The following is a 19,029-nucleotide window of genomic DNA, read 5'->3' as shown; positions in this document are numbered from 1 at the left end:
TAAAGTGCACAATAAATCTAATGCTCCTGAATCATCCCCAAACCATCCCCCTACCCGGGTCCATGGAAAAATTATCTCTCATGAAATAGGTCCCCGGTGTCAAAAAGGTTGGGAACCACTGCATTAAACTACTACTTTACTAACTCCTTACAAAAAGTTACTGAAGAGATTAAGAAGCTGATACTGAGGTGGGTTCGTGATTTTTCCAAGGCAGGTAGATGGTACAGGCGGCTTCAAATATGGTTTGTCTGATTTCAAATCAAGTCCTACTTTCTTCACACTAATAGTCCAGAGTGTATGACGTTTGAGGCAAAAGGGATGGCAAGGAAAGTGCTAACAAGTATGCTTCCTTCTTCTGACCTTTTCTTAGAGAAAGCTAACCTCCTCCCCACTCAAAACAGCAGGTGGAGACCCAAGGATGGAGTGAAAGAAAATACAGCAGGCAGAGGGCCTTCACAGAGGAGACCAAACTCAGCCAATGAGCTGAACATGGATTTCATTGAATTACATTGTACCTTTAGGTTCTGTGAGGGTGACATCCTGAAATTCTGTCCTAGATTCTTCAAGACAAACACGCCAGTCAGTGCCCAAGGATATGCTCTGCTGTTTAAATGCACACAGGTGAGCATCCCTGCAAAGCAGCTTGTTACTGAACAGACCAGAATAGGCCTTACTTCAGACCACCATCATGAGAAAGAAGTGCTTGCTGTGTGTCCTTAACATTCCCTGAGGCTGGAGGTGGCCCCCCTAACTCTACACCCACATGGATGTTATCAGAATCTTCCTTTATTTCTGTCTCCGAAGTTCCAATTAAGAGTACACTTCTCTTCCATTCTCCTCATTCCTACCCCTCACCCCCTTCAAATTCAGCTGACCTGGAAAGCCAGCCCAGGGTTGTCTTAATAACCATAACTTGATCCTGACATCAGCCTCTTATCCAGTTGCTTCCAGCTCACTACATCCAGAGTTTCCCAAATGCCTCTCCCCTGAATTTGTTCCATTAAAAAACCATGGTTGAAAAATGATGTGGTATATTTTGTATGCATCATCTGAACAGTTCATGGCTTTTCTGATTTGTTTTTCAAAACCTGTCTTCTTTTTTGTCCACACTTAATTTGGTTTTGTTTGAAATTTCTGATAGATCCATATAGCCCTGGAAGAGTTATGATGAAATCTCATCATCCTTAAGGATGTAAGTTACTTTGTGGTTATCACATTTGGGTATAGCCTCACTATTTTACATGCATTGTCTGCCTTAATTTTCACCACAGTCCTATGAAGTAGACATTTTCACCCCAATTTGCAAAAGCTGAGGCTCGGAATGGACAAGTAACATGGTTAATATCACTTAGATGGTAGTGTTCAAACCTAGAACTGTCTCCAAAGCCCATGCTTTCAACCATTATGTTTTATAGTAAATATATTAAGCATTCTCATCTCAGGATGACATAAAGAAAGACCATGATCACTATATCAAAGCTGGGAGGGTGCTTACAGATGATTATATCCAAATACCTCATTGTACTGATGACTAGAAGCAGGTAGGATGGGAGAAGGTGTAAAACAGGTGGTTGATTGTCTACTTAGCATCCGTTCTCCTGAATCATTCTTCTTAAGGGAACCCTGCTTTCATTTAGGTCTTCTCTATGGGATCATGTGTTGCCAGTGAAGCTGCCCCCTTATTAGTCCTAGGGGATGAGTCATGGCTGGCTAAGCTATCATGGTAATCTCATTCTCCTCACCATTGATTAGCTTAAACATGGACAGATGACACAATTTTTGGCCAATGAATATGAGGAAATCTACTGGAGAGTTTCTGGGAAGGTTTCCCCACTTCTAGAAAGAGCTGTAGGAAGATATCTAAAGATATCTATGAACCCCAGGAAATTCTCCTGATGAAAGGAGAGGAAGTATTAATACTTCTATTTACTATGCCATGTTTTCTTTTTTTACTGGGTCTTTCCATAAATGTTCTCTTATTCTCAGAACAAAATGACAAGTTATGTTTTATTATATCCATTCATGAATGAAGAAACTCAGACCTAGGAATAGTTAAGTCACTCAGTTATTAATTGGTAGAGCCAGTAGGCAAGTCCTGAAGTGTATGGCTGCAAATCTATTATGTTTTGTGTTAGGTATTTCACACTGGAATTAGATTTATGTTAGTGCTTATATGTCTATGTATGTTTCCCTCTATGTGTCCGGGTAGAGTTAGGTTCTGATTCTGAAGAGCCCTGTACCCTGAGAGGCTTGTCCTGAGAGCCAGATGATCCATCCAGCTGATGTCTTGGTCTCATGGTCCTCTGAAATGGCACAACCTAGAGATGTGTTTGTGATCAGAGAGGTGCAAATCATTCCATATTGCTGGCTTTGGGGACATGACAGGGAGGCTCCCTTCATCTTATCTAATGTCTTGCTGTTAGCTTTGATCAGTTGGAGATTTTGGCTTGAATTAACCGTGGTCACAACAAGTGGTAGGAAATGCCAAATGATTGTTGCTTTGTACAATTTAAGTGATTAGCTTGTTTATTTTCTTGGTTGAATTAATTCAGCTGACCAAGCCGTTTTATTTCTTTTAGCTTTTTCTAAAATGAAAATATCTCCAAATAAATATAAAAATTCTTGCCTTACAGGGTTGTAGTGAGAACCAATGAGTTAATGTCCCAAATACAGTTTTTGTTACATGATAAGAAACAGAGCATGATAGTTTTCTAATTCCTTAGTTTCCTGCTTTCTTCCTTTAAATCTTTACTCAATGATTGTCTTCTCAATAAGCTATGAGATTATAAAGAGAGATAGAAGAGGGCAGCAGAGGATGAGATAGATAGCATCACCGTTTCAATGGACATGAATTTGAGCAAACTCCGGGAGATAATAAAGGACAGAAAAGCCTAGTGTGCTGCAGTCCATGGGGTTACAAAGAGTCGGATACAACTTAGCGGCCGAACAACAATGATTCGGATTGCATCAGGGATTGTGGGAAGGCTCCGATGAAGGGGGGTTTCAGCTGAGAGTTTATAATGAGAAGGCATTAGCTGGGTTGATGTTGAGAGGGTGCGGGGAGGAAGAGTAATTAGGAAGAAGGTTGCAACAACATGTGCCAAGACCTTAAAGCCACTGATGTATCTCCATCTGAAATGACCATCTTGGTGGGGCTGTAATGAGCCAGGAGGAAAGTGGCATGAATGAGGCTGAGGAAATAGGCAGGGTCAAGTCCCTCAGGGCACTGCAGGGCATGTTCAGCATTTCAGATTGTTCCTTAATTAACATGGAAGCCACTGCAGGCTTAAGGAGGAACGGGATCTGCCTTGTGGAAAACAAATTGGAGAAAGCAGGCATGAAAACAGACTAGTGAGGAGACTTTTGCAGTGGTCCAGGTGAGGAATGATGGCTTGGACTAGAGTGATAACAGTGGAGATGGCAATAAATGGGCATGTTTGAGACATATTTTATAGAAGTAAAAGATACGGCTTGTTGATGGATGCAGAACGTAAGATGTGGGAGGCATTAAGGATCCCTGCCAGTTTTTGGAATGAGAAACTCGATGGACAGAGATGCCCATTACCCAAGATGTGAAGCACAGGGAGAAAAGTGGACTTAGGACAGAAGGTCAGGGTTCTGTTTTGACAAATTAAATGTGAGATGCGTGTAAGATATTCAAGTGGAGGTATCAAACAGGAAGGTAGATACATGGTTCTAGAGCTCAGAAGAAGAGTCGTTGTTGAAATACAAATTTGACAGTTGTTGGTGAAGAGAGGCTCTTGGGAGTCATTATTATCAGTTTAGATTTTTTTTTAAATGTCAGGCTGACCTTGTACTGTTTTATTTGCCTTCTCTTTTAAATACTGGAGTCTGGCTCTTATTATACCTTTTAGTCTCCTATCTTAATTATCCAATCTCTGACTCATTTTGCAGTTTTCTTTCTAATTATATCATAAAGGCAGAGTGTTATGATAGAAAGATGTATTTTCTGGTTGTTTGTGTGCCTTGGGCAAATCACTTAGGATCTCTGGATATTAGCTTCCTATACATAAAAGAAGTGAGTTGATTGTTTTCAGTTAAAAAATATCTAGGATTATCTAAGAATTACCTGGTTATGTCTGTTTCTCTAAGCAGGATCCATCACTGGACCCCTGGGAAATTAGATCTTGAGGATATTTTGCAATCCACATCATGACCAGCAATTAACAGTTAAGCCAAACACTGTTAATGTCAGTCTCAGATACTATTATTGTAATTCAGAATAGCATTTCTCCTGCATTTGTGGATATCATATGTAGGGAAAAGACAGAAAATCAGACATTTACTCATCAAAGTAGCATCACAGTTAAATCCAAGACAAGCTTGTTTTACTGAAAATTCCTATTGGATAGTCATCCTTCAAGTGGAATTAGGAGTAATCTAAATATCATGGTCCCTGGAGAAGAAAATGACAACCCACCTAGTATTCTTGCCTGGGAAATCCCATGGACACAGGAGCCTGGTAGGCTACGGTCCATGGAGTCGCAAAGAGTTGTACACGACTTGGCAACTAAACAGCAGCTGCAAATATCATGGTGAATCCTAGGAGATGTAATAGCTTGGATTACTGGCCACTGACACATATGACAGCATTTCCTAATATTCTTCAAGGTAAAGCTATACAAAACATCAACATCATCAGCAGTTTTCCCCTTACCTCAGTGACAGCAAAACTTCTCTTGCCACAGGGAACCACCTTATACCACTTGTCATGTAGCACATCCATAAACCCGTGTGACTTGTATTGACTGATTAGTTCGGATATATTGGAGGTAAAAGGAGAGTTGGGAGGGAGACCAATGCCGTACCCTAGAAGAAAATACAGTCTCAGATGAGTGTTTCACTTAAGAGTTTCCTGAGATGTTGCCACCACACCTGATGCTGCTGTCAGACCTGGTAACAAGGACATAGTAAGCTTTCACCATCTTTCCCTCAAAGGACTCAGAAATGTCCTAGGTATGATTACTATGGATCTGCTACTTCTCTGAGTAAAAGAGATGAGTCCAGAAAGGAGAGAAATGATTTGTGTACTGTGTAGTAGGGACACATTGTATTCCAAGGCTTTCTGTCCTTCCCTTCAAGGTATTTTTCAGAAGCCATCTTTCAGGTCTTTACTAGGGCTAGGATTCCCTATCTACTTCTCCCAGAAACCCTCATCTGAACCTTAAAAACACAAAATTTCTTAAATTACAATCCCTGGTCTATGAAATACTCTCATCATTGGTCATACATAACCCTCTTTTACTTTTATTTTTAATAATAGAATGAGGCCTTGTGAATGTACAGTATAGTGTAAATACTAAAACATCAACAAAAACTTGTCAAAAAAAAAGGAGTCTAGTAAAACCAAGTGTTGAAGCAAATGTAGATCAGTAGGATCACTTATTCATTGCTTGTGGGAATGCAAATTGATGTACCCACTTTGGAAAACTGTTTGCTATTACTTTATATAGCTGAAGATTTATATGCTCTAAGACAAACAACTTTAAGTACATTCCTAAAGAACTCCTCCACAACTAGACCAGGAGATATGTTTAAGAATGTTCTTAGAGGCATTTTTTATAACAGCAAAAATTGGAAACAACCGAAATGTTAACAAGAAAATGAGTAAATAAATGTGAAATATTTACACAATGGAATGTTTTATAGTGTGAAACATATGAATGATATGGAATAATATGGATGACTCTTAGCAACACTAAGTAAAAAGATCAGTCACAGAAGATTGCAGCATGAATCCATTGTGTAAATGCAAAAACATTAAAAACAAACCAGTATATTTTTAGCAATTCATATATATGTGATAGAAGTATATTTAGAAAAAAACCAAGAAAATGATAAACCAAATATCTGGGACAACAGTTATTCAAGGCAAGAGAGGCAGGGGAAAGGATGAAGGAGGAGCTTGAAGATGTAATTTGTTGTCAGAGTTTTAATTAATTAGCTTTGACTCTGTATCTTCACTTGGTCTGGGGCTTTACTTGGTTTCCAAACTGTTACTTCACTGTTAATCTCTTTGACAAGCCATGTGGAAGAGCTAATTACCTACATTTTGTCTTTAACTATTGGATTGTATAGTAAAAAAAAGATGTATTGCTGTCAAGATGATTGAGGAAGGAAAACTGAAAATATAGCTAGCTCTTTTCTTCACATGCAAAGACAAAAGTCTGTCAAGAATATAGAGATGTAGAGCAGAAACTAACACATTGTAAGCAGTGATGCTCCAATAAAAATTAATAAAATAATTTAAAAATGAAGGCAAAGAAACCAAGAAACAAAAAACATATGCACATAACTTTATATAAATAGATAGTCAGCAAGGACCTACTGTTTAGCATGGGGAACTCTACTCAATACTCTGTAATAACCTACATGGGAAAAGAATCTGAAAAATAATAGATATAATTATCCATATAACTAAATTGCTTTGCTATATACTTGAAATTAATACAACATTGTAAATCAACTATAATATAAAAGAAAATTTTTTAAATGTTAAAAACATCCAAAGATACTTCATGGAAACAAATGCTTGCTATCATATTTCCATCTTACAATTTATTTCCAAAGACATTAGCTTTTGTTCTTTTTTGAAATTATAGATACACAAGCCCTTTTAAAAAAATTGATTTATTTTTCATTGAGGCATAATTGCTTTACAGAATTTTGTTGTTTTCTGTCAAAACTCAACATGAATCAGCCATAGGTATACATATATCCCCTCCCTTTTGAAACTCCCTCCCATCCCACCCCTCTATGCTGATACAGAGCCCCTGTTTGAGTTTCCTGAGCCATACGAAAAATTCCTGTTGGCTATCTATTTTAGATATGGTAATGTAAACTTCCCTGTTACTCTTTCCATACATCTCACCCTCTCCTCCCCTCTCCTCATGTCCATAAGTCTATTCTCTATGTCTGTTTCTCCATCATTGCCCTGCAAATAAATTCTTCAGTACCATTTTTCTAGATTCTGTATATATGCATTAGAATACAATGTTTATCTTTCTCTTTCTGACTTACTTAACTCTCTATAATAGGTTCTAGGTTCATCCATCTCATCAGAACTGACTCAAATGCATTCTTTTTTTATGGCTGAGTAATATTCCACTGTGTATATGTACCACAACTTCTTTATCCTTTCATCTGTCCGTGGACATTTAGGTTGCTTCCATGTTCTAGCTATTGTAAATAGTGCTGCAATGAACGATGAGATACTTGTGTCTCTTTCAATTTTGATGTCCTTAGGGTATATGCTTAGGAGTGGGATTGCTGGGTCATGTGGTGGTTTTGAGGAATCTCCTCACCGTCTTAGTTTTTTGAGGAATTTCCATACCAACTTCCATAGTGGCTGTATCAGTTTACATTCCCACCAACAGTGCAAGAGTGTTCCCTTTTCTCCACACCCTCTCCAGCATTTATTGTTTGTAGACTTTTTGATGAGGGCCATTCCAACTGGTGTGAGGTGATATCTCATTGTAGTTTTGATTTGCATTTCTCTAATAATGAGCGATGTTGGAACATCTTTTCATGTGTTTGTTAGCCAACTGTAAGTCTTGTTTGGAGCAATGTCTGTTTAGGTCTTTTTCCCACTTTTTGACTGGGTGGTTTGTTTTTCTGGTATTGAGTTGTATGAGCTGCTTGTATATTTTGGAAATTAATCCTTTGTCAGTTATTTCATTTGCTATTATTTCCCCCCATTCTGAGGGCTGTCTTTTCACCTTGCTTATAGTTTCCTTTGCTGTGAAAAAACTTTTAAGTTTAATCAGGTCCCACTTGTTTACTTTTGTTTTTATTTCCATTATCCTAGGAGGAGAATCATAGAGGATCTTGCTTTGATTTGTGTCATCGAGTGTTCTGCCTATGTTTTCCTCTAAGAGTTTTATAGGTTCTGGTCTTACATTTAGGTCTTTAATCCATTTTGAGTTTATCTTTGAGTATGGTGTTAGGAAGTGTTCTAATTTCATTGTTTTACATGTATCTGTCCAGTTTTCCCAGCACCATTTATGGAAGAGGCTGTCTTTGCCCCATTGTATATTCTTGCCTCCTTTGTCAAAATTAAGGTACCCATAGGTGCATAGGTTTATTTCTGGGCTTTCGATCTTGTTCCATTGGTCTATATTTCTGTTTTTGTGCCAGTACCATACTGTCTTGATGACTGTAGCTTTGTAGTATAATCTGAAGTCAGGAAGGTTGATTCCTCCAGCTCCATTCTTCTTTCTCAAGGCTGTTTTGGCTATTCGGGGTCTTTTGTGTTTCCATATGAATTGTGAAATTTTTTGGTTTAGTTCTGTGAAAAATGCCTTGGTAATTTGATAGAGATCACATTGAATCTGTAGATTGCTTTTGGTACTACAGTGATTTTCACAATATTGAGTCTTCCTACCCAGGAACATGGGACATCTCTTCATCTGTTTATGTTGTCTTTGATTTCTTTCATCAGTGTCTTATAATTTTCTGTGTACAGTTCTTTTGTCTCCTTAGGAATAAATCCTAGATATTTAATTCTTTTTGTTTCAATGGTGAATGGGATTGATTCCTTAATTTCTCTTTCTGACTTTTCATTGTTAGTATATAGAAATGCAAGTGATTTCTGTGTATTGATTTTGTATCCTGCAACTTTGCTAAATTCACTGATTAGCTCTAGTAATTTTCTGACAGTATCTTTAGGGTTTTCTATGAATACCAGACCACCTGACCTGTCTCTTGAGAAACCTGTATGCAGGTCAGGAAGCAACAGCTAGAACTGGACATGGAACAACAAACCGGTTCCAAATAGGAAAAGGAGTACATCAAGGCTGTATATTGTCACCCTGCTTATTTAACTTATATGCAGAGTACATCATGAGAAACACTGGGCTGAAGGAAGCACAAGCTGGAATCAAGATTGTCGGGAGAAATATCAATAACCTCAGATATGCAGATGACACCACCCTTATGGCAGAAAGTGAAGAAGAACTAAAAATCCTCTTGGTGAAAGTGAAAGAGGAGAGTGAAAAAGTTGGCTTAAAACTCAACATTCAGAAAACTAAGATCATGGCATCCGGCCCCATCACTTCATGGCAAATAGATGGGGAAACAGTGGAAACAGTGGCTGACTTTATTTTTGGGGGCTTCAAAATCACTGCAGATTGTGATCGCAGCCATGAAATTAAAAGATGTCTACTCCTTGGAAGGAAAGTTATGACCAACCTAGATAGCATATTAAAAAGCAGAGACATTACTTTGCCAACAAAGGTCCATCTAGTCAAGGCTATGGTTTTTCCAGTAGTCATGTATGGATATGAGAGTTGGACCATAAAGAAAGCTGAGCACCGAAGAATTGATGCTTTTGAACTGTGGTGTTGGAGAAGACTCTTCAGAGTCCTTGGACTGCAAGGAGATCCAACCAGTCCATCCTAAAGGAGATCAGTCCTGGGTGTTCATTGGAAGGACTGATGTAGAAGCTGAACTCCAATACTTTGGCCACCTGATGCGAAGAGCTGACTCATTTGAAAAGACCCTGATGCTGGGAAACACTGAGGGCAGGAGGAGAAGGGGACGACAGAGGATGAGATGATTGGATGGAATCACGGACTCAATGGACATGGGTTTGGGTAGACTCCAGCAGTTTGTGATGGACAGGGAGGCCTGGCATGCTGCGGTTCATGGGGTCACAAAGAGTCGGACACGACTGGCAACTGAACTGAACTGAACTGAACTGATGTACATCTGCATGTACATTTGCATGTCATCTGCAAACAGTGGGAGCTCTCCTTCTTTTCTGATCTGGATTCCTTTTATTTCTTTTTCTTCTCTGATTGCTGAAGCTAGGACTTCCAGAACTATGTTGAATGATAGTGGTGAAAGGGGATAGCCTTGTCTTGTTCCTGATCTTAGGGGGAATGCTTTCAGTTTTTCACCATTGAGAATAAAGTTTGCTGTAGGTTATCATATATGGCCTTTACTATGTTGAGTTAGGTTCCTTCTAGGGCCAGTTTTTGAAGAGTTTTAATAATAAATGGGTATTGAATTTTGTCAAAGACTTTTTCTGCATCTCTTGAGATGATCAAATGGTTTTTATCTTTCAACTTGTTAATATGGTGAATCACATTGATTGATTTGTGTATACTGAAGAATCCTTGCATTCCTGGAATAAACCAAACTTGATCATGGTGTATGAGCTTTTTGATGTGTTGCTGAATTCTGTTTGCTAAAATTTTTTGAGTGTTTTGGCATCTATTGGCCTGTAGTTTCCTTTTTTGTGCTGTTTTTGTCTGGTTTTGGTATCAGGGTGACTGTGGCCTCATAGAATGAATTTTGAAGTGTTCCTTCCCCTGCAAGTTTTTTTTTTTTTTTTCCTCTGCAAGTTTTTGAAAAAGTTTTAGAAGGATAGGCATTAGCTCTTCTCTAAACATTTGATAGACTTCTCCTGTGAAGCCATCTGGTCCTGGGCTTTTGTTTTTTGGGGTATTTTTGATCACAGCTTCCATTTCAGTGCTTGTAATTGGGTTGTTCATAATTTCTATTTCTTCCTGGTTCAGTCTTGGAAGATTGAACTTTTCTAAGAATCTGTCCATTTTTTTCAGGTTATCTATTTTATTGCCATATAGTTGTTCATAATAGTCTCTTACAATCCTTTGTATTTGTGCATTGTCTGTTGGAACCTCTCCTTTTTCATTTCTCATTTTGTTGATTTGATTTTTCTCTCTTTTCTTCTTAATGAGTCTGGCTAAAGGTTTGTCAGTTTTGTTAATCTTCTCAAAGAACCAGCTTCTAGTTTTATTAATCTTTACTATTGTTTCTTTCTTTTTCATTTATTTCTGCTCGGATCTTTATGATTTCTTTCCTTCTACTAATTTTTTTTTTGTTTTTTGTTGTTATTTTTCCAGTTGTTTTAGGTGTAAAGTTAGGTTGTCTATTCAATGTTTTTCTTGTATCTTGAGGTAGAATTGTATTGCTATAAACTTCCCTCTTAGAACTGGTTTTGCTGCTTCCCATAGGTTTTGAGTTGTGGTGCTTTCATTGTCATTTGTTTCTAGAAATTTTTTGATTTCCCTTTTGATTTCTTCAGTAACCTATTGGTTATTTAGAAATGGATTGCTTAATCTCCATGTGTTTGTGTTTCTTATAGTTTTTTTTCTTGTAATTTATATCTAGTCTCATAGAATTGTGGTTGGAGAAGATGATGCTTGATACGATTTCAATTTTCTTAAATTTATTGAGGTTTCATTTGTGATCCAAGATGTGATTTATCCTGGAGAATGTTCCATGTGCACTTGAGAAGAAGGTATATTCCTCTGCTTTTGGATGGAATGTCCTGAAGATATCAATGAGATCCAACTCATCTAATGTATCATTTAAGACTTGATTTCCTTATTAATTTACTGTTTTGATGATCTGTCCATTGGTGTGAGTGAGGTGTTACAATCTCCTACTATTATTGTGTAACTGTCAATTTATCCTTTTATGTCTGTTAGTGTTTGTCTTATGTGTTGAAGTGCTCCTATGTTGGGTGCATAGATATTTCCAGTTGTTATGTCTTCCTCTTGGATTGATCCCTTGATCATTATGTAGTGTCCTTCCTTATCTCTTGTAATTTTCCTAATTTTAAGGTCTATTTTGTCTGATATGAGGATTGCTACTCCAGCTTTCTTTTGCTTCCCATTTGCATGGAACATATTTTTCCATCCTCTCACTTTCAGTTCCCGTGTGTCTTGAGGTCTGAAGTGGGTTTCTTGTAGACAGCATATATATGGGTCTTGTTTTTGTATCCATTCAGCCAGTCTGTGTCTTTTCATTGGAGCATTTAACCCATTTACATTTAAAGTAATTATTGATATATATGTTCCTATTGCCATTTTCTTAATTGTTTGGGGTTGATTTTGTAGATCTTTTTTTCTTCTCTTATATTTCTTGACTATATTATATTAACATTTTCTGTAAAGTTGGTTTGATAGTACTGAATTCTCTTAACTTTTGCTTTTCTGAAAAGCTTTTTCTTTCTCCATCAGTTTTGAATGAGATCCTTGCTGGTTACAGTAATCTTGGTTGTAGACTTTTCCCTTTCAGTACTTTAAATATATCCTGCCAATCCCTTCTGGCCTGCAGAGTTTCTGCTGAAAGATCAGCTGTTAAGCATATGGGGTTCCCCTTGTATGTTACTTGTTGCTTCTCCCTTGCTGCTTTTAGTATTCTTTCTTTGTGTTTAGTCTTTGTTAGTTTGATTAGTATGTGTCTTGGAGTGCTTCTTCTTGGGTTTATCCTGTATGGGACTCTTTGTGCCTCTTGGAGTTGATTGACTATTTCCTTTTCCATATTGGGGAAATTTTCAACTATAATCTCTTCAAAAATTTTCTCATACCCTTTCCTTTTCTCTTCTTTTTCTGGGACCTCTATAATTCGAATGTTGATGCTTTTGATATTGTCCCAGAGGTCTCTGGGACTGTCCTCAGTTCTTTTCATTCTTTTACTTTATTCTGCTCTTCAGAAGTTATTTCCACCATTTTATCTTCCAGCTCACTGAATCGTTCTGCTTCAGATATTTTGCTATTGATTCCTTCTAGAGTATTTTTAATTTCAGTAATTGTGTTGTTTGTCTCTGTATGTTTATTCTTTAATTCTTCTAAGTCTTTGTTAATTGATTCTTGTATTTTCTCCATTTTTTTTCAAGGTTTTTGATAATCTTTACTGTCATTTTTCTGAACTCTTTTTCAGGTGGTTTGCCTATTTCCTCTGCATTTATTTGGACTTCTGTGTTTCTAGTTTGTTTCTTCATTTGTGTAATATTTCTCTGCCTTTTCATTAGTTTTTTTTAAACTTATTGTGTTTGAGGTCTCCTTTTCCCAGATTCAAGGAAAGTTGAATTCCTTCCATGAAGAAGATTGAATTCTTTCTTCCTTTTGGTTTCTGCCCTCATAAGGTTGGTCCAGTGTTTTATGTAAGCTTCATCTAGGGTGAGATTTGTGCTGAGTTTTTGTTTGTTTGTTTGTTTTTCCTCTGATGGGCAAGCTGAGTGAGGTGGTAATCCTGTCTGATGATGACTGGCTTTGTATTTTTGTTTTCTTTGTTGTTTAGATGAGGAGTCCTGCACAGGGTGTTACTGCTGGTTGGGTGATGTTGGATTTTGTATTCAAATGGTTTCCTTTGTGTGAGCTTTCACTATTTGATACCCCCTAGGGTTAGTTCTCTGGTAGTCTACGGTCTTGGAATCAGTGCTCCCACTCCAAAGGCTCAGGGCTTGATCTCTGTTGCTCCCAGTAGTCTTTTCAGGGACCACCTAGGAAAGCAGCTGTCAAACAGGGCTGGTCTTCCTGGGGCGAGGAGTCCACCTCCAGCCCAGGACAGGGCAGTGACTCAGGCCTCTGGGCACGTTGTGTCACTTCATTCGGGAAACCTTTGGTGCAGCTTTTCTGGTCATGGCTCAGGTTTTGTGATCTTAGCACATGAGAGTCCAGGAGTAGGTGAACTGAGCTTCTCTTTCTGGGCTCTGGTCATGTAATTCACTGCAGGAAAGTCAAGGCCATGTGTTCACTAGTCTGTCTCCTCCTCTGATTATACAAGTTCTTTTTAAAAAATATGAGGCTTGAGATTTGTGTATAACTAATAAAAGAGAAGAAATAAATAATACAGAAAAAATTTTGCATTTTAAAGAGCTGTATGTTTTTTCCCCTTGGTAATTTTGTTTGTTCCTTAACAAAGGAGAGTCAAGGAAATGATGACAATGTCAAGAGCATGATTAGAATTTTCCATTCAAAGAGCTATTTTGAGTGCCTGTTTTGTGCCTAGTAGTTTTGGTTTGAAAGGCAAGACTGACAATAAAAGACTTTACCCGGGCAGTCTGTTCTTCAGCTGATGTTATCATTAAATAACATTTTTTTAAAAAGTAATGGGTAACTATAAGGAAGTAACAAAGTTTCTTTGGAAATGTTTATTATAATGAATGCTATTGACAATTCAGCTGCACAGAATTCATTCAGTACCTATTTACATGTCAGGCACAATACTAGTCATGTGTATAATAATATTCACTGACTAATTCACACATTTATTCATTCACTCATTCATCCATTCAATGCATATTTACTGAATGAATAGGCACTGTGTTAAGTGGTTGGGATTTAGCAGTAAGTAAGGTAAATATAGTCCCTGCTGTCATGGCATGTATCCTCTTAGGGAGGCAGATACTAAACAATGTACTGCATAATGATTATTTCATTACAACTGAGACATCTAAGGTTGTACCAGCTTGTGGGAGAAGGACAGAGACTTATACTAACAAGTAAGGACTTGGAACTATTTGGTGAGTGTGGTCAGAATAATTAGGCCAGGTTTGCTGAATAATTTGTATTTTTTCCTCCTGAGGCAATAACTTTCAACAACAACAACAATTTCTAATACTATAGAGGGCTTACTATTTGCCAAGTACTGTTCAGTAATGGACTTTTTATATGCCTTACTCCAGTTTATAGATCATGCACTAGTCTAAGATTGCATATTAGGTTGTGGCATACAGGTCAGTTAAATCTCTCTGGGGTTCTAATAATGAGAACCTGAACATACTGAGCCCTATGGTGTGCCAGATACCACCCATGCAGGATATGTATTACTTAGTTCAGGCAGTCGCTCAGTCACATCTGACTCTGCAACCCCATGGACTGCAGCAATCCAGACTTCCTTGTCCATCACCAACTTCTGGAGATTGCTCAAACTCATGTCCATCGACTCGGTGATGCCATCCAACCACTTTATCCTCTGTCATCCCCTTCTCCTCCTGCCTTCAATCTTTCCCAGCATCAGGGTCTTTTCCAATGAGTCAGTTCTTTGCATCAGGTGGCCAAAGTATTGGAGTTTCAGCTTCAGCATCAGTCCTTCCAATGAATATTCAGGGCTGATTTTCCTTTAAGATTGACTGGTTGGATCCCCTTAAGAATCCAAGGGACTCTTAAGAGTCTTCTGCAACACCACAGTTCAAAGCATCAATTCTTTGGTGCTCAGCTTTCTTTATAGTCCAACTCACTCATCCTTATATGACTACTGGAAAACCATAGCTTTGACTAGATGGACCTTTGTTGGCAAAGTAATGTCTCTGCTTTTTAATACGCTATCTAGGTTGGTCTTAGCTTCTCTTCCAAGGAGTAGAGATTTAAAGACTGAGCAAATAAATGGCCTAATGTCACGCAGATCACAGTTGGCAAAGCTAGCATTTGAAATTGGGTCTGCTTGAATCTAAAAACCAGTGCTTCTTCCAATGTATCCATTATAGCATGAGACCAAGGCAAAGGAATATTTGACATATTCCTCCCCTTCAAACAGCCCCTGTCACTACAGTCATATTGACATAATATCCCCAAGCCAGGCAATACAGTAAAAACCTACAATCATCTAAACTGGTGGTTTGTTTATTCTTCTTCCTCTAATTGTTTTAGATATAAAGTTAGATTGTTTACTTGAGATTTTTCTTGAGGTAAGAGTGTATTGCTATAAACTTTTGTCTTAGAACTACTTTTTCTGTATCCCATAGGTTTTGAACCATTCTGCCTTTGCTTTGTTTTCATTTTTTTTTATTTCCTCTTTGATTTCTTCAGTGTGAACTGGTGGCTTGAATTCAGCAGATACAAATATAAATATTATTCATGGGCAGATTTTGTCATAAACTTTTCAGTAAATTGTGTAAATACAGCATAAGCGCAGCCCCAACTGGTATGATTGAACACAAATGGGGAAAGTAACTAGCAAGGATCCTTCCTGGCTATATTGCTTCTCCTAAAAATCCTCCTACTAAATCCTCAGTAATTCTAGTCCAAGTTAATGTAATCATTGCAGGATTGTTTTTGTTTTTCACTTGACAACTATTTATTGGACAGCTATGCATCACTTTCACAAATAGAGGTTGAAAGCTGTTCTGTCTCAGACACTCAGCCAAGTGCCATAGAGTTTGCAGTGTTGGTCACTCAGCTGTGTCCAACTCTTTGCAACCCCATGGATGCAAAGAAAGTTTAAAAAATTTTTAACTTTAAGAAATCTTTAAGAAGAATCTTTATGAAAGTTTAAAAATCTAAGATTAATAGTTATGATATACATTTACATATTTTAAGAATAGAATTTTGGCATTACAACAGAAGTATAAAAATTACTTTAAGGGAAAAAGTTGTGTTGAAATTGCAGAGACATTTAGAAAATTGCTATGTAGGAAATAATTAATATGAAATCACTCTACTTCATCATGTTAAGGTTAATATGTAATTGACTACTAAAAATAGATGACCATTCTTTAAAATTTTCAATTTTAACACATATATTAAGTGTTAATATTTTAATAATTATTGGCATTAATAAAATTATTATTAGCTAATTAAAACAACTATGCATATGGAACATAGGGAAAAACAGGCAAAATAGTTATGTGGTAATTAGAAGAGGTATGTGTTAAAAGACATAAAAATCAATTCAGAAACATAAAATAAAATAGTAAAGCCTTGAAGATTTCATTTCTGTCTTCTTTGTCAGCTACTTTTCAAATTTGATTGTGTTCATTGGTCAAAGACTTCTTATCTTTAAATTGCTGACTCAACTTAGCAGCCTGAGTTGCTTTCATTATCATTAGAAATTTGGCTTTGCAATAAAGATGAGGCTGACTATTTTGTGGTTGATGGATGAAGTGAAATGGAATCCTTCAACCCTAGAGATGAAGACTTCAGGCACCCTGGAAATTGGATACAGCTTAATAGCCCAAGAGAACAATTTTCAGAATAGAATTCTAATATTTTCCCCATGGATACATCAGCTTTACTAAGCTAAGAGTGGTAGAAATGTATTTTGGCTGGCAAGTGTATAGTTAAAAATTCATAGACTACAAAAATCTTCCTGAAATGTGGTTGGAAAATAGATATTTTGAAAATAAGATCTTAGTGTTAAAAACACCTCCGGAAGAAAGATAAATTCAGTTTTACAGTCAATCAGCTATTCCAGAGCAATGGTTGAGCATATTTTGGAATAGTTCTAACCTTAAAGGAGACTTTAAAAATGGGTTTCCTTTATCTTCAGCACATCAAAGTGGAGACAGAGTGTGTGGAAGAAGCTGAGATATATGAAGGTGATCTATCTCGGGATAATTTTATAGTAAATTGGTCTCAATCCTTTAGTATATTTAATATTATATTGAATATATTGAATAATATTATATTGAATATATTGAATAATAGCCTGGTGACTCAGATAGAAAAGAATATACCTGCAATATAGGAGAACTGGGTTTGATCCCTGGGTCAGGAAAATCTTTTGGAGAAGGAAATTGCAACCCACTCTAGTATTCTTGCCTTGAAAATTCCATGGACGAGAAGCCCGGTGGGCTACAGTCCAAGGGGTCACAAGGAGTTGGAAACTACTGAGCCATTAACACTCTCGCTGTCACTTTTACTATGTGCTTGAACATGCTTTACATGTATTATTTTACTTAATCATCATAGCAACTCTGTCCTAGATGTACTATTCACAAACCCATTATGCAGATGAGGAAGCTGAAGAACAGATTGTGACTTGCCCAACTAACACAGTTATTTGGGAACAGCAACTCTATTGTAACCTAAGCACTCAAGACTCCAGAGCTAGTGCTTCAAAAACTGTACTAAATAATTAGTGGAAAGCAAGTAAAAGAACAAACTCAAAAACAGGCAAAGGTCTTTGGCAGAAAGTTCACAAATCATTACTGTGCAGTTCCATTACTTTTTCTTCTCATTTGACTTTTACTGTCAGTTTACTCCAATGCATACATTTGGGACATGTATTCAATTATCTCAACACTTTCTTTTTTCAGAGCAGACAATATATCTTTGTGTCCCTGGTATATAGTTTTTAATAAGACCAGAGACTTTCCACATGTTCTTGAATTTTTAATAATTTTGGTTTGCTGCACTGAAGACTCACGGAATGGTTTCAAAGTCAGTGTGGACTGTTGTCTCTCATTTGCCCCCCATTGACCTTTAGGTGTTAAATAAAAGCAGAATGGTGAAGTTGGGAAGGGTGTTTAGTAGTCACACTGAGTTGATATAATGTCATTACTACAGAGAGTGATGGCATCACCGACTCAATGGACATGAGTTTGAGTAGACTCCGGGGGTTGGTGATGGACAGGGAGGCCTGGCGTGCTGCAGTCCATGGGGTCGCAGAGTCGGACACGACTGAGTGACTGAACTGAACAGAGAGTGAATGTACCTTCAGCATGAGGGAATCAATGGATTCCATTTTCCCTCCTAAGTTCCCCAAATCTTTTAAACACTTTGGAAAGTATATGCAGACTTTTCAGGGTACTTTTGATTACCTACATAAGGAAGTGATTAGGTATTTAGTCAAATACAACTTAATGAGTTATATAATAGGGTAATAAATCATTTATTACATAACTGTTAAATGCCTTGCATTGCACTAGATCCTGTGAGAGAATACAGACATACGGAACATTCCTGTAAGCTAAATAGGTAAAAATTGTTCATAAATTGCTTTTGTGATATTTTATGCCTATAAAGTCTAATTAATTAATAATAAAGTACACATTTTCATAAATTAAAAAACCTAAATGTTGTTAATGAAAAGCATATAATATTTTTTAAAAATTTCATGAAGAGAGAAATATTCCATTAAAATCTATTAATTTTTTCTTTAAAGCTATAGTCAAGAGTTTTATTAGTATCTCTATCACATTGTTTTTTTGTAACTTATAAGTATGCTTACTTTGTGTTTTACCAAGTTCTGCCTTTAGGTTGTAAACTTGTTCACAGAGGCTGTATTGAATTAAAATTTCTGATTTGCACATCACCCAGAATAAACCAGCAGTGGCTTTTTAAAGAATAGACCAACAATGATGAGAATATTCTCTGTATTCAAGTCTATAGTCTTTCTGCTGTCTTGCAGAGAGAGTGTTTCCCTGTGCCATTTTGTATTTATTCCCTTGGAAAACAATGTGGTGTCTGGAGATGATGGAGACTGTGAGACACCAAGTCTCATGAGCACAGATGGAAATGTGAACAGGAAACC

The 19,029-nt window shown here is 37.1% G+C and overlaps 1 protein-coding gene across 1 annotated transcript in view; it reads right to left on the bottom strand.

Annotated features, from left to right (window-relative positions):
- GRIN3A (glutamate ionotropic receptor NMDA type subunit 3A) overlaps window positions 1–19,029 on the bottom strand; it is a 187,276-nt gene that overhangs the window by 39,497 nt on the left and 128,750 nt on the right. The window contains exon 6 of the mRNA XM_043927912.1: window positions 4,679–4,830. Coding sequence (XP_043783847.1) covers window positions 4,679–4,830 — 152 coding nt within the window. The remainder of the gene's footprint in view (window positions 1–4,678; window positions 4,831–19,029) is intronic.

This window comes from Cervus elaphus, chromosome 16 (genome assembly GCF_910594005.1).
Source record: "Cervus elaphus chromosome 16, mCerEla1.1, whole genome shotgun sequence".
Lineage (NCBI taxonomy): Eukaryota > Metazoa > Chordata > Mammalia > Artiodactyla > Cervidae > Cervus > Cervus elaphus.
Note: the sequence above shows the minus strand (reverse complement) of the source record. Positions and strands in the feature narration are given on the sequence as shown.